The following is a 13552-nucleotide window of genomic DNA, read 5'->3' on the forward strand; positions in this document are numbered from 1 at the left end:
ACACCCTGTAACAGCAGAGAAACTAAACCCAGCAGACCAAGCTCCAAGTCCCCAGGGCAGTACACACCCTATCCCAGCCCATTCTCAGGCTCACCGATGAGGGACAGCAAGATGAAGAATGAGAACCCTTCCCTTGGCCATGACTGTCCCCTCTGTCCCCCCGCCTTAGTCCATTCCATCGAATGTCTAAGACTCCTGAAATCACCTTGCCCAACCTCCTCACCTGGTAGCCAGAACAGTCCTGCCCAGAGATGAAAGGTGACTTGCCCTGGGCCCAGAGGGACCAGGGTAGACTGAGCCAGAACTAGAGACCAGAACTCTGCCCAAACCTTTCCTGTGCACTGAACTGGTCTTCCAGAACACTCACAGCCCTCTAACTACGCACCATGGCATCTGCCAATGCAACGCTGGGGTCCAGGAGCAGAGAGAGCCATCAGACACAGGACAAGGTCTGCCCTTTGCTTGAGAAGCCAAGAGGAAGCCCAAGAGAGGGCGGGCTCCAAGAAATGTCTTCACGTCTAGAGAAATGAACCACCAGGAGGAGGGGAAGTCAGGTTGAATCCCTGGGGGCTTCAGCTGGTCTAGGTACCAGCTAATCAAGCCCCCCAAATCTGTGGTCTTGTCAATATCCCTACTTTCTCCCTAGGCTCAGGGTGTGGCCTGAGAATATGCAGGAAGTTCAGGCTAGAGGGCCTGAAGTCATCCTCACCAGATGTTCGGGAGCCCTGGAGAGGGCACATCCCCAGTTCCCATGGGGCTACAGTTGGGCACCGACTCTGTCTGCAAAGGGTGGTGGTGACAGGTGCCCAGAGAGGCTGCAGGAGGTCACCAGGGAGCGGGGGCCCAGAGGTAAAGGGAGAACAGACGAGCCCCATATGGCAGGAAAAACACCAGATGAGAGTGAGCTTCAGAAAGTGCAGAGAAAGCAACGAAACCATGTTCTGCTGGGTACAGGACTTGGGGGTTTCGGACTCACTGGACATCATGGGAAAAACGTTATAGAAGCCAGCTAAAGAAATTTAATCCGCCAGACCTTCCTAAATAGAGGGCCACAGGAAGATGAGCTCCGACTCTAAGGACACAGTCAGGAAGAGACCTACTCAGAAAATGAAGCAAGAAGATGAGGGCTGCACACCACTGCTGAACACAGGGGTCAGCAGGAATGTGTCCTAGAAGGAGCTCACACCACCCAGAGGTGTGCGGAGACTACATTTATGAGGGACTTGCCTGGCTAGCACGGAGCAGCAGTCATCCCCAAACTCAATTCGCCCCAAAAACAATTCCCCATTTAAGAGCTGTCATGTGTTAAAAGCCACAGGAAGGAGGATGATAACGGGACAAACATACAAAGGAGGTTGGGTCTACATGGAGCCTGGCCAGCCGCTAACACTCAGAGAGAGTTATGCCCTGTTCATGCATTTCACTCTCTGCCTCTAAGGGAGAAATGGTAGCGGTGCTGGGGAACTGGAGCCACACAGCTCTTAGGATGTAGCCCTGTAGAATTTCAAGTGTTTTGTTTGGAGGAGGGAGAACCTTGAGTTCCATTTGGAGAAGCGGCCCTGGCTTTTGATGGTAAGTGCTGGCAGAACAAAAGTGAGGAGGGGGCTGCCGTGGTGGAATAAAAATCATGATGGGTCAATTCAACCCTGTTCATTTGACTCTCTGCTTCCTGTGAAACCTCATATTCATGTGGCTTCCCAAGCTGTTTTTCCTTCCAGAAGTAGATTGCACTGCCAGCATGAGTCTGCTAACATCTTGACTGCAACCTACGTGAGAGACCCTCAGCAAAAACACCCAGCTAAGCCATGCCCAAACTCCTGACTCACAGAAACAGTGAGATAAAAAATGTTCGGTTTTTTAAGCCAATACATAGTGGGATCACCTGTTATGAAGCAGTAGATAACTAATACATACCCATGTTGCCTCCACAATTGTGTGACATAAATCTGATCTCAATTCTGGAGCAATTTTTCAATTTTAAAAATTGTTAAGAAAATACAGTTCTAAGATAAATCAGCATAGTATGACTAAGGATAAAGAAGACTCCCAGTTTTTGAGGTCTGTCCTTTTCTTAATAAAGAATTTTGATAGATTTAAACCATACTCATTATCACCAAACTGCAAAATCTGGAAATGTCCCACATTAACCCAAGGACAGCCCAGCACATTCAAGAAAATGCTTTACCTACAGAGCAAATGGTTTTCTTTTATACATATTTGTGTACAATACTATAATATATAGAAAATTCACATTATCCTGCCTTTTCCAATTCTCCTTTAAGTTTTATTATAGTAATTTAATCACATCTATAAAGTCATATAAGTTTAATTCCAGAATTGTCAGTTTTATCACATTTTATAAATTACTCAGCATCCTTATCCATTTCATATTACAGGCTTCTCCAAAGTTAAGTATGTTATTATATAATGATTAGCACCTGTTATGTGCTTGCTAATAGCTTTGAGCCATACAATGGAGTCAATTATTTATTTTCATTATGCTTTTTAAATATTTGTTTATTTATTTATTTATTTATTTCGGCTGCACCGGGTCTTAGTTACGGCACACAGAATCTTCGTTGCAGCATGTGGGATCTGTTGCAGCATGCGGACTTCTTAGTTGCGGCATGCGGGCTTCTTAGTTGTGGCATGCGAACTCTTAGTTGCGGCATGCATGTGGGATCTAGTTCCCCAACCAGGGATCAAACCCAGGTCTCTTGCATTGGGTGCATGGAGTCTTACTCACTGACCACCAGGGAAGTCCCCTGTTTTCATTATGTTTTACATTTTCATTATTTTTTTCTCTATCAAATGAAGTTTTCCAGCAGAACAAATCTAATACGAAAAACACAAGAGAGGAAGCATGTATCTCTAAGCAAAGCATTTTGGAATCATTAAGACTTAGTTTGGGTCCTGGTTCCACCACTGATGATCCTTAATCACTACATCCTCAGTTTTCTCATCTGTACAATGGAAAGAATAATAATAATACAGCCCTAATGGAGCTGTTGTAAAAGTGGGAACTAATATATGTGAAGTACCTGGCAAATAGAAGGCATTCCCACTGAAATGACAATAGGAAGGGAGGAAAGAAGAAAAAAAAAAACAAGTCAGAAAAATTAGAAAACATATGTAGGGGACTTCTATTCCTGGGATGACAGACGCACTGAGGAAATCTAGAAAAGCTAGACAAAATATTTAAAAGCAGCTTCTTGGAGATGTAACAAGATAGAGAGGAACTACGAAGCAGGATCTGGGGGGATGGAGGTCCATGCAATTAAGTTTACTGTTTTTCTGGGCTAATTTTCTCCTAGGGGTATTTACAAATTCCAGAGGTAACAAAGTCTGATAGCCTGAGCAGAGTTTCTGCCTGCCTCTTGGGGCTGGAGGAACAGGAGTTGGAGACCACGGCCTGCCAAGAAGTGGGGTCCTTCTGCACCCCTACATTTTGGGTTGGAGCCCCAAAGGGTTGCTCCTTAGGAACAGAGTAAACCATGGTCAGACACAGTTCCTCAAGGGACTGCAGCTCACCTCAATCTGAGTCCCTAACATTGAATTAAGATTATCCCAGATGCTAGTGACCTCCAGCACCTGACAGAAACAAATTAAAGAAGATATCATCCCAGGTCTGCATTAAGAAGAAAAAAATAACAAGTCTGTGTCTGCCGTTTGTAACAGACACAGCACACCTAAAATGTAAAGAAACAGAAAGATTGAAAGAAATAGGATGGAAAAAGATATGCCAAGCAATTATTAACCAAAAGAAGGCTGGGTATCTATGTCAATCTCAGGAAAAGTGGACTCTGTCTCCACTAGAAATGAAGAGAAGACTTCATAACAATAAAAAAAGACCAGAATAATAAGAGCTTCAACTCATCAGAAAGATAATGATTCTAAATTTGTATGTTCTTAATATTGCTTCAAAATATATAAAGGAAAAAAGTGACAGAACTATAATGAGAAATAGATAAATTTATAATCATAGTAGGAATTTTAAAACACTTCTCTCAGTAACTGATGGGGGGGGAGGAAATCAGCAAGGATATAGAATATATGAACAGCATAAGTAGTAAACTTCACCTAAACCTGACATATGCAAAGAACACTACACCCACCTACTTCAGATCTTTTCAAGCACACACAGAACATTTATAAAAGCTGAGCCATCAAAGGACTGAATGAATGCAGAGTACGTTCTCTGCACAAAGGTAAAATAAGGAACAAAAAAACTACTAAAAACCCCAGTATTTGGAAATTAAGAAATATAATTCCAAATAACCCATGGATTCAAGAAGAAATTACTCGAAAATTAGAAAACATTTTGAACTGAATGATAAAGAAAAAAACAATTTACATATCAAACATGAGGCTTCTGGGGCTTCCCTGGTGGCACAGTGGTTGAGAGTCCGCCTGCCGATGCAGGGGACACGGGTTCGTGACCCGGTCCGGGAAGATCCCACGTGCCGTGGAACGGCTGGGCCTGTGAGCCATGGCCGTTGAGCCTGCACGTCTGGAGCCTGTGCTCCGCAACGGGAGAGGCCACATCAGTGAGAGGCCCGCGTACCACAAAAAAAACCCCAAAAAACCCCCCAAAAAAACACATGAGGCTTCTGGATATTGGCAATCCAGAAGCCAATCCCCAGTTTAAGTTACACAGTATTTGCTTCACAATAAATCACTGAACTGCACATCATTTGGAGGGACATTTTTCTGTATGTGTGTTATATTTCATAATAAAAAGTGTTTTAAAAAAGAACAGAGAGAGCAGAACTGGAAAAGAAAACAAAGGGCTATCAACAGGCCAGACTGAGAATTTCTGAATGCTCCCAAGCAAATGGACTCCAAATGACAGGAAAGCCAATAAATGCTGAGGCCCCTGACCAGCAAATGACAAGCTTTTGAGAAACGGTTGGATGGGTTTCCCCATCGTCCTGGGCTCAGAGCAGCCGGGCGAGCCAGGGGCAGCTGGCAGGGACGGGACATGTCACAGGCCTCAAGTTCAGGGCCTGACTTCACACTGCCCAACACATCATCCTGCCTGGCATCTGTTCCCAAGCTTCATTCTCACTACAGAAAATGGACTTTTTATCTCTGCGGCTTCTATAGAGGCAGAGAAAGGAGAGGGACAGGTCCCAGCTAATATTGTACTATCACAACAAACACAGAAAAACAAAGAAAATGCCCACCAAATTAACGACATTCCTTAGTCTACTCTGCCTGCAGAACCACATCTTTCTGACTTCCTTCTAGCGTCCAAGATTCCAGGCACTTTCTCTAGAGCTTACAGGCAGAGCCGCTACCCACAGCTTTCATTTGGGTATAACCGTTCTAAAGAGAGTTGGGTTGGTCACCGAATGGCCGCAGCTCCCTGCAGCCCTCAGAATGTGTCCAGCCTGCCTATCACCTCCTGGCTCAGACCCTGGAGGAAAGGCAAGCTGTTCTCTCCCATGACCACTCACCACATTCAGGCCCTGGACCAAATCCCAGGTAAGTTAATTATCTGTTGCCTCAGGCAAACTAATAAGTTGGTATTCTTTCAAGAAGATATGCTTTAAATACTTATCAAACATTTTTATGAACTTGGGTTTATATTTTCTATATAAAATATTATGCCTAAATTCATATGGAAAATCAAGGAACCCAAGGTAGTCAAAACAATCTTGAAAAAGAAGAACAAAATTGAAGGACTCACACTTCCCAATTTCAAAACTTACTACGAAGCAGCCGTTTTCAAGAGAGTGTGATACTGGCATAAAAAAAGACAAACAGATTAATGGAATAGAATTAAAAGTCCAGAAAGAAACTCATGTATGTATGGTCAATTAATTTTCAACATAGGTGCCAAGACCATCCAATGACGATATAATAGTATTTTCAATAAACGATGCCAGGACAACTGGATACCATATACACGTGAATGAAGTTGGATCCTTTCCTCACACGATACACAAAAATTAACTCAAAATGTTTTTTTAGGGCTTCCCTGGTGGCGCAGTGGTTGAGAGTCCGCCTGCCGATGCAGGGGATACGGGTTCGCGCCCCGGTCCGGGAGGATCCCGCATGCCGCGGAGCGGCGGGGCCCGTGAGCCATGGCCGCTGGGCCTGCGCGTCCGGAGCCTGTGCTCCGCAACGCGAGAGGCCGCAACAGTGAGAGGCCCGCATAGTGCCAAAAAAAAAAAAAAAAATGTTTTTTTAAAAATAAGCTTTTAACTCAAACTCAAAGACCTAAATCTAAGAGTCAAAACTATACAACTCTTTTTTTTAATAAATTTATTTATTTTTGGCTGCACTGGGTCTTTGTTGCTACACACGGGCTTTCTCTAGTTGTGGCAAGTGGGGGCTACTCTTTGTTGTGGTGCACAGGCTTCTCATTGTGGTGGCTTCTCTTGTTGCGGAGCACAGGCTCTAGGTGTGCAGGCTGCAGTAGTTGTGCTGCGCGGGCTCAGTAGTTGTGGTTCGCGGGCTCTAGAGTACAGTCAGTAGTTGTGGCACATGGGCTTAGTTGCTCCGCAGCATGTGGGATCTTCCCAGACCAGGGCTTGAACCCATGTCCCCTGCATTGGCAGGCAGACTCCTAACCACTGCACCACCAGGAAAGCCCTCAAAACTATAAAACTCTAAGAAGAAAACATAGAGGTAAATTTCTGTGACCTTGGATATAATAGTAGATGCTGAGATTTGACACCAAAAGCACAGCAACAAAATTAAAAATGGATTAATTGGACTCCATCAAAATGAAAAAAATTTGAGCTTCATAGAACACTATCAAGAAAGTGGATCAAAAAACCCACAGATTGGGCTTCCCTGGTGGCGCAGTGGTTGAGAGTCCGCCTGCCGATGCAGGGGACACAGGTTCGTGCCCCGGTCCAGGAAGATCCCACATGCCGCGGAGCAGCTATGCCCGTGAGCCATGGCCGCTGAGCCTGCGCGTCCAGAGGCTGTGCTCCACAACGGGAGAGGCCACAACAGTGAGAGGCCCACGTACCACAAAAAAAAAAAAAAAAAAACCCCACAGGTTGAGAGAAAATATTTGTAAATAATATCTGATAATGGACTAGTATCTAGCATATATAAAGAACTCTTACAACTCAAAAATAAACAAGTAGTCCTTAAATTGGCTATTTAAATTAATTTTAAATTTTTAAATTAAATGGGCAAAGAATGTGAATAAACTTTTCTCTAAAGAAGATATACAAATAGCCAATAAGCACATGAAAAGATGCTAAATAGCACTGGTCATCAGGGAAATGCAAATCAAAACCACAATGAGATAACCACTTCACATCCACTAGGATGGCTAGAATCAAAAAGTCAGATAATAGCAAGTGTTGGTGAGGTTGTGGAGAAAGCAAAACCGTCATGCCTTGCTGACAGAAATGGAAAATGGTGCAAACACTCTGGAAAACAGTTTCGTAGTTTCTCAAATAGTTAAACATAGAGTTACCATTTGACCTAGCAATTCCACTCCTAGGTGTATACCCAAGAGAACTGAAAACATTTGTCCACACAAAAACTTGTGTATCAGTGTTCATAGCAGAGCAATATTCGTAACAGCCAAAAGACAGAAACAATCCAGATGTCCATCAATGAATTAATAAACAAAATGTGGTATATCCATACAATAGAATATTACTCAGCTGTAAAACTGAATGAAATACTGATATATGCTACAACATGGATGAACCTTGTAAACATTATGCTAACTGAAAGAAGCCAGTCACAAAGGGCCACCTATTATAGGATTCCATTTATATGAAATGTCCAGAATAAGCAAGTATATAAGGACAGAAAGTAAATTAGTGATTGCTTAGAGTTAGGGGACAGAGGGGATTGGGAATTGGGGGTAATAAACTAAAGGGTATAGTGTTTCTTTTTGAAGTGATAAAAATGGTCTAAAATTGACTGTGGTAATGGTTACACAACTCTGTGAATGTACTGAAAACCATTTAATTGTATACTTTAAATGAGTGAATTGTATGTATGTGAATTATATCTCAAAAAAGCTATTTTTTAAGTTAACAAACATACTAATAAAATTAAAATATATAATCCTGAAGGAAAAAAAACTTATGTGCACCTGTAATGGCTTCTTCAAATTATACCATTTCTCATAAATATAAAATCCCTCTGGAGCAGTTGGGTTCGAGCTCTAGTTTACTTACTCCCCTCCCTTGAAGCCAGGCCACCTCCTTAGAAGGCAACATAATGTATGGCCAACTAACGTTACTTGAAGGTGCCCTTTATTGCGGAACAAGGAGCTGTACTCATGCACACACACACACACACACACACACAAATACATAAATCACGACATATTCCATACAGTATTCTCCCTGAAAAAAATTCTGGTCAAAACAATTTTGTTTCTTTTTAGTTCCAGAGATCCTGGGAATTTAGCTCCCTTTACCTATTTGTGCTCAGGGAACTACCAGTTAAGCAGCAGCTTCCTCTGGTTCCACCAGGGCAAAGCCCACTGCTGAAGGCCAGGGGCTACCTGCCATGCTGGGGAAAAGCCAGTGCACTGAGGAAAACTTAGCAAAGACCTTCATTTTAAGGGAGTCCAAGTTGGCCATCAAACTGAATAGTTGATAGCCAAAAACTGAATAGTTGATAGCCAACTGACTCTGAATCCATAGCTTCCAAACCTGGCTCATCAACAAAATACTTCTGTGGCTTCTTAAAATTACAGATTCTTTGACTGCACCCCAGACCTATTAAATCAGGATCTCTGGGATCTCCAGGTGCTTCTGATAACTAGCCATGTTTGAAAACCACTGGCAAAACTCTTCATTCCCAAGCAGACAAGCAAAGATCACTCAGTGTACAAAGAAATCAGCAGCCTGGAAGAGGGACGGCATTTGTCAAGGAAACAGAGCTAATGAAGGAAGCAGGAGAGAACTCTTCCAGTGTCAGTCCACGGAGAGATTTGAGAGGAGGCCGCATACGTGGAGCGTGGAGCGGGAGGCTCCCCACCCCACCAGGTTCCTGCCCGCCCCGGTGCACACTCAGGTCACATCACACCCTGATACCCACACAGCCCTGAGGCCGTGGCTGGGCAAGTCATCCACTCCCTGCTGGGTTGGACCCTCCCCAACTTCCCAGATCCAGCAGGGAGATTAACTCAGTACAAGAATATGGGCTGATACAAGGAAATAGTCACATCATACCAGTAAGGAAACGAAACGGGTTACAAAGCTGTACATACAGCAGAATCTCAACTTTGTTAAAATTAGGCACACACAAATGCACACACACACACACACACACACACACACACAGAAATAAGTCTGGAAGGATATAAACCATGTTAACAATGGCTTCCTCCGGGGAGTCAGATTACAGGTGATTTTCGCTTTCTTCTTTTCACTAAGTTTTCAACAATGAATACATCTTACCGTGATAATAAGGAGAAAACACAGTGAAACGTTTTTTACTTTTTAATCAGGACACGGCTAAGGTAACAAGGCCTCACAGCTCTCCGCCACTCTTTCCTGACCACTCCAGTACCACCAGCTCAGAGCATCCCGGGAACCTCTCCTATCTGGTGGAATGCCACATCCTCGTGGGGATAACAGGATTGCCTCCACCGGTTGGGAGGATTAAATGAGATGATGCAGGGAAAGCACCTGGCACACGGCATGGCACGTGATAAACATGCAACAAACGGTGTTAATTACTCTTGTTACCCTCTACCAACTGGACCTGTGAATTCCAGGATGCCAGACCACAGGCCATTTCTAGGGGCCAAGCCACTGCTTTTCCGTTACTCCCTCTGCCCCTAGAGAAGAAGGCAGGTTGTGAAGAGCCAAGCGTGCTGATAGAGGTAAGCCCGAGAGTAGGAGAGCTGGAACCCCAAGGAGGGCACAACTCCTTAGGTGCTCTGTCTTTGAAATGTGGGCAAAGTCCACTTATGTTGCAGTAACTGCCCCAACTTTCATGAGGAAAATTGTATAAAAGTTTTTTTTTAATGTGCTGTACACGTCATCTCAGAAGGCTTGAGCTCAGGTACCAACTCTGCAGCTGGCTCACTGGGAGACCTTCCTCTCGGGATCTCAAGTCTTCAGAGAGGAGACATAACTCCCTGCCCACAGAGAGTTGCAGAACCAGTGAGGAAACAAGGGCTAGGAAAAGCTGTATCCTAGGACACGGCTATTTATCTTACTGTGGGGACTTGGAAGGCCAGGTTTGCCCAGACCATTGGGGCAGCTGCTGTCCAGCTGTTATTTGGGGGAACCCACTCCTGCTATCTAGGGGTTTGGAAGCAGGAGCCTACTGCCCAATTCTTTCCACCTCAAGCCCCCAGGGCAGCCCTGGGACCCTGCTGAGAGCGCAGTAGCTCCTGGAGGGGAGAATTCTCCCATCTCTGCTGCAGGTCAGGCATCCACCGGAGCCGTGGCGCTGCAGCCACTCCAAGGTGAGCCCACAGGAAGCCAAGGCCACTGGGGCTGACCCAGCACCTGTCCTGTCCCTAAGCCAAAGGGAAGAGGGCTGAGGAGGTCTGGAGATGTAGTAACAAGACCTTGACTTAACCCTGAGCTGCTTGTTAATGGGAAGCTCAGTGGTGGCAAACCCCATCCCTGAAAGATTAACTGGGGCACGACTGTTCCAGCCAAGTGAGGCACAACTGCACTCGGCACCAGTGGCCGGGCAGCAGGTGGGGCCCAGCGGCTTGAGCGGCCTGAGCTGCCTGAGCCTGTGCCCTGAGCCCCTCCTGCGCGACCACGGGAGGCAGATGTCCCCAAACAGAAGGATGGCTGCTCCCTGCCTCACCTGCCACCACGAGGGGGTTGCCCTCTCTGGGCGCTGCGGGCAGGGTGAAGCAGTCCCTGGCGGCAGCCGCCGCGGGCACTTACCAAAAGTGGTGAGGTAGAAGGACAAGCCCGGGTGGGTGCGCCGGCTCCCGAGGGAGACGCGGTGCAGGGAGCGCTCCATGGCAATGGCCCCGCTCCCGCCGGGCCGGGGTGCCTGTAACTCGAGGCGTCTGTGTTGCTCCCAGTAACCGAGGCAGCAGGTTCACCGCCCCCGCGCCAGTGTCCAGGCGGCGGGCGCGGGAGGCCGGCTTCAGCGCGCGTTTGAACCTGCGGGCGCGCCAGGCCCTGATTGGCCCGCGCCGGTTTGAATGCGGAGATTTCCACCTGACCGAGCCGCCACCGGCCGAGGGGAGGAGGCGCCCGCGGCCCATCTGCTGCCGGGACGGCGGTCCTCCCCGTGGAGCCGGCAGGATGCGCGGCCCCACGGAGGCTCGGGGCTCGGGGGCCGCTCTGGGCTGCAGGTGCCAGCCCCATACCAGGTCCGCGGCTCCTGGCGCGCCCACTCGGCGGGCTTGGCCTGCTCGCCCAGCTGCCCCAGGCCAGCAGTTAGCTAGGTTTGCAACATGCTTTGAAGCTCAGACCTGTACTCACCAGACCCAAGCAAGGGCAGGGGAGCACCCTCCTGGCCCAAAGCGGTGGGGTTTGGGAAAACGTTCTCCACCCTTGGACCTGCACCCCCCACCAGCTGCAGGGCCCTTCCCTGACCCTGGCCCATCTCTCTCTTGAGCCCTCTCTTGGATGAGAGCAGCCTGGCACAGGTCCAGACCAGAGCAGCTTCCTCCCCTCATGGCCCCCCATGGGCAGCCTGGTGCCATGAGACAGGAGCACAGGCCCCCAGCTCCTGAGGGACAGAAATGCACAGTATAGTATGTGGAGGGGGCAGGCACTTTCAATCTCCAGAGCTCGTTGCGAGGAAGCAGAGCTGGAAGGAAGGTCAGCCCCTGCGCTGCTTTGTCGGCAAACATTCATGGGATGCCTCCTGGGAGCAGTTTCAAAGACATCTGCTCTGCAACTCTCTGTTGCTGCCGGGGAAAGCTGCTGGTCTTATGTAAATCTAAAAACGGGAAGTGTAGGCAGTTGCCAAATGGATATCTGTGGCTCAGTGATCCACTCAAGACAAGGTTGGGGGATGCAAGAAAGGAAGTGGGGAGAAAAGTTATATGTATGGAGTACCAGGTGCCAGTGGCTGAGCTGGGCAATTTACACACATCTTCTCATTTAATCTTCACAGTAACCCTAAGAAGTATTAGCCCCAATTTACCAGGGATAAACCTGGTAAATCTCACACAGAGAGGGCAGGTGACTTTTCCAAGGTGGGCAGGGCTGGAATTTGGACCCAGGCCTGGTCTGCCCCAAAGGCCATCCTCCTCCTGTTCTTCCTTGGCCTCCACTCCTGCCCCATGGCCAATGGCAGGTGGAGGGAGCAGACCTGCCTTCTTGAGGCAGGTAAGGAAACTAGATGCCCCAGGGCCAGCTGGCCACCAGAGGGGAACAGAACCCGGAAAAGGAGCCCAGAAATCAACAAAGTAGTGGTCAAGTGCAGATGAGTCACATAAAGGCCAGTGGGTTGTTCAAATCCTGGCGCATTGTGAAGCCCTGCTCTGCACTTCCCCCACCCCAACTCCTTGAGCACTGCCCTTAGCAGGGGCAAGCCTGCTCCCTTGGCCCCAGCCCAGTGACAGACAGACTTACCTGCACCCTGGACTTGAGCGGGCGTGATCCTTCTCCTGGCTGGGGAAGTCTGAGTCCAGGCATCCTTTTTGGGCAGGGAAGTATCCCGGCTCTGCCACTCCATCCAGCCAAGGAAAACAGGCAACCTCAGGCTCAAGCCACAGGATTCAGACAGGACACGGAGGCTGGAAGTGCTGTAGACCTGCGGGACCAAGATGGGAGCATGAGTTAGGCATGGCCTGAGGATGCCCCCTGAAAGGGGGGTCCACCCCAGTAGGAATTAGAAAGGATGATGTTCAGGAGTCTGAGCAAAGGGAGGCCCACAAAGGGAAAAGTGATGTGCCCAAGGTGACAGTGGCCCCTTCACAGCTCAGGGACCACTGTAGCACCTGCACTAAGGGAGACCGCCTTGGACTCAGGAAGCTGTGAGCAACCGGCAGATACACATTCAGGAGGGTAGAAGCCAGCAGGAGAGCTGGGTAGACTTGCATTATCTGTATGTGGCCTGGGGCAGAAAAGACTGAGGCCCGCACTTGGCACTTCACCCCTACTCGGGACAAAGGTCCTGCTGCCTTGCAGGTTCCCTCCTGACTCCTCCTGCCCCATCAGTTGGGGACCCCAGTGCCACTCTGATAGTGATCTGACTCCAGTGGTGGCACCACCTCCACCGCCCTCACCACCAACATTAAGGCCCCTTTACTTAGTAGAGCACTAGAAGCTTCCTGCTCTTAAAGGGGCAGGTCACTCTTTTCTCAGGAGGGGGAGGACAGAAGTGAGCGGGAGCCTGGGCAGTGGCACTGCAGGAGACACTGGCCCCATTAACCCACACTACTGTTTACAGCAGACATCCAGAAAGGGTTGAGGTTTATGGCCCTGCTTTCTCCAAAAAGACAAGGGAGTTTGAGGACCACGCCTGGCTTTCTGACATGCCCTGAACACTCTAGCTCCCCTGGTCACGGGCCTCAGTATCCCTCTAACACTCACACACACTCCACACATACATAAACAAACTACACATACAATATTAACACTACACACACTCTGCACACACACACCCACACATACCATAA

At 47.8% G+C, this 13552-nt stretch overlaps 2 protein-coding genes across 2 annotated transcripts in view; one reads left to right on the forward strand and one right to left on the reverse strand.

Moving 5' to 3' along the window:
- Window positions 1-10932, reverse strand: part of RGS3 (regulator of G protein signaling 3) — a gene marked incomplete at its 5' end in the record, with an annotated part of 127875 nt that extends 116943 nt beyond the window's left edge. The window contains 1 exon segment of the mRNA XM_082842658.1: window positions 10854-10932. Within this exon segment, the coding sequence (XP_082698784.1) occupies window positions 10854-10932 (79 nt within the window).
- Window positions 1-13552, forward strand: part of RNF183 (ring finger protein 183) — a gene marked incomplete at its 3' end in the record, with an annotated part of 359693 nt that overhangs the window by 217505 nt on the left and 128636 nt on the right. The gene's annotated exons all lie outside the window — the stretch shown is intronic.

This window comes from Leucopleurus acutus (assembly GCF_964270905.1).
Source record: "Leucopleurus acutus genome assembly, chromosome: 7".
NCBI lineage: Eukaryota > Metazoa > Chordata > Mammalia > Artiodactyla > Delphinidae > Leucopleurus > Leucopleurus acutus.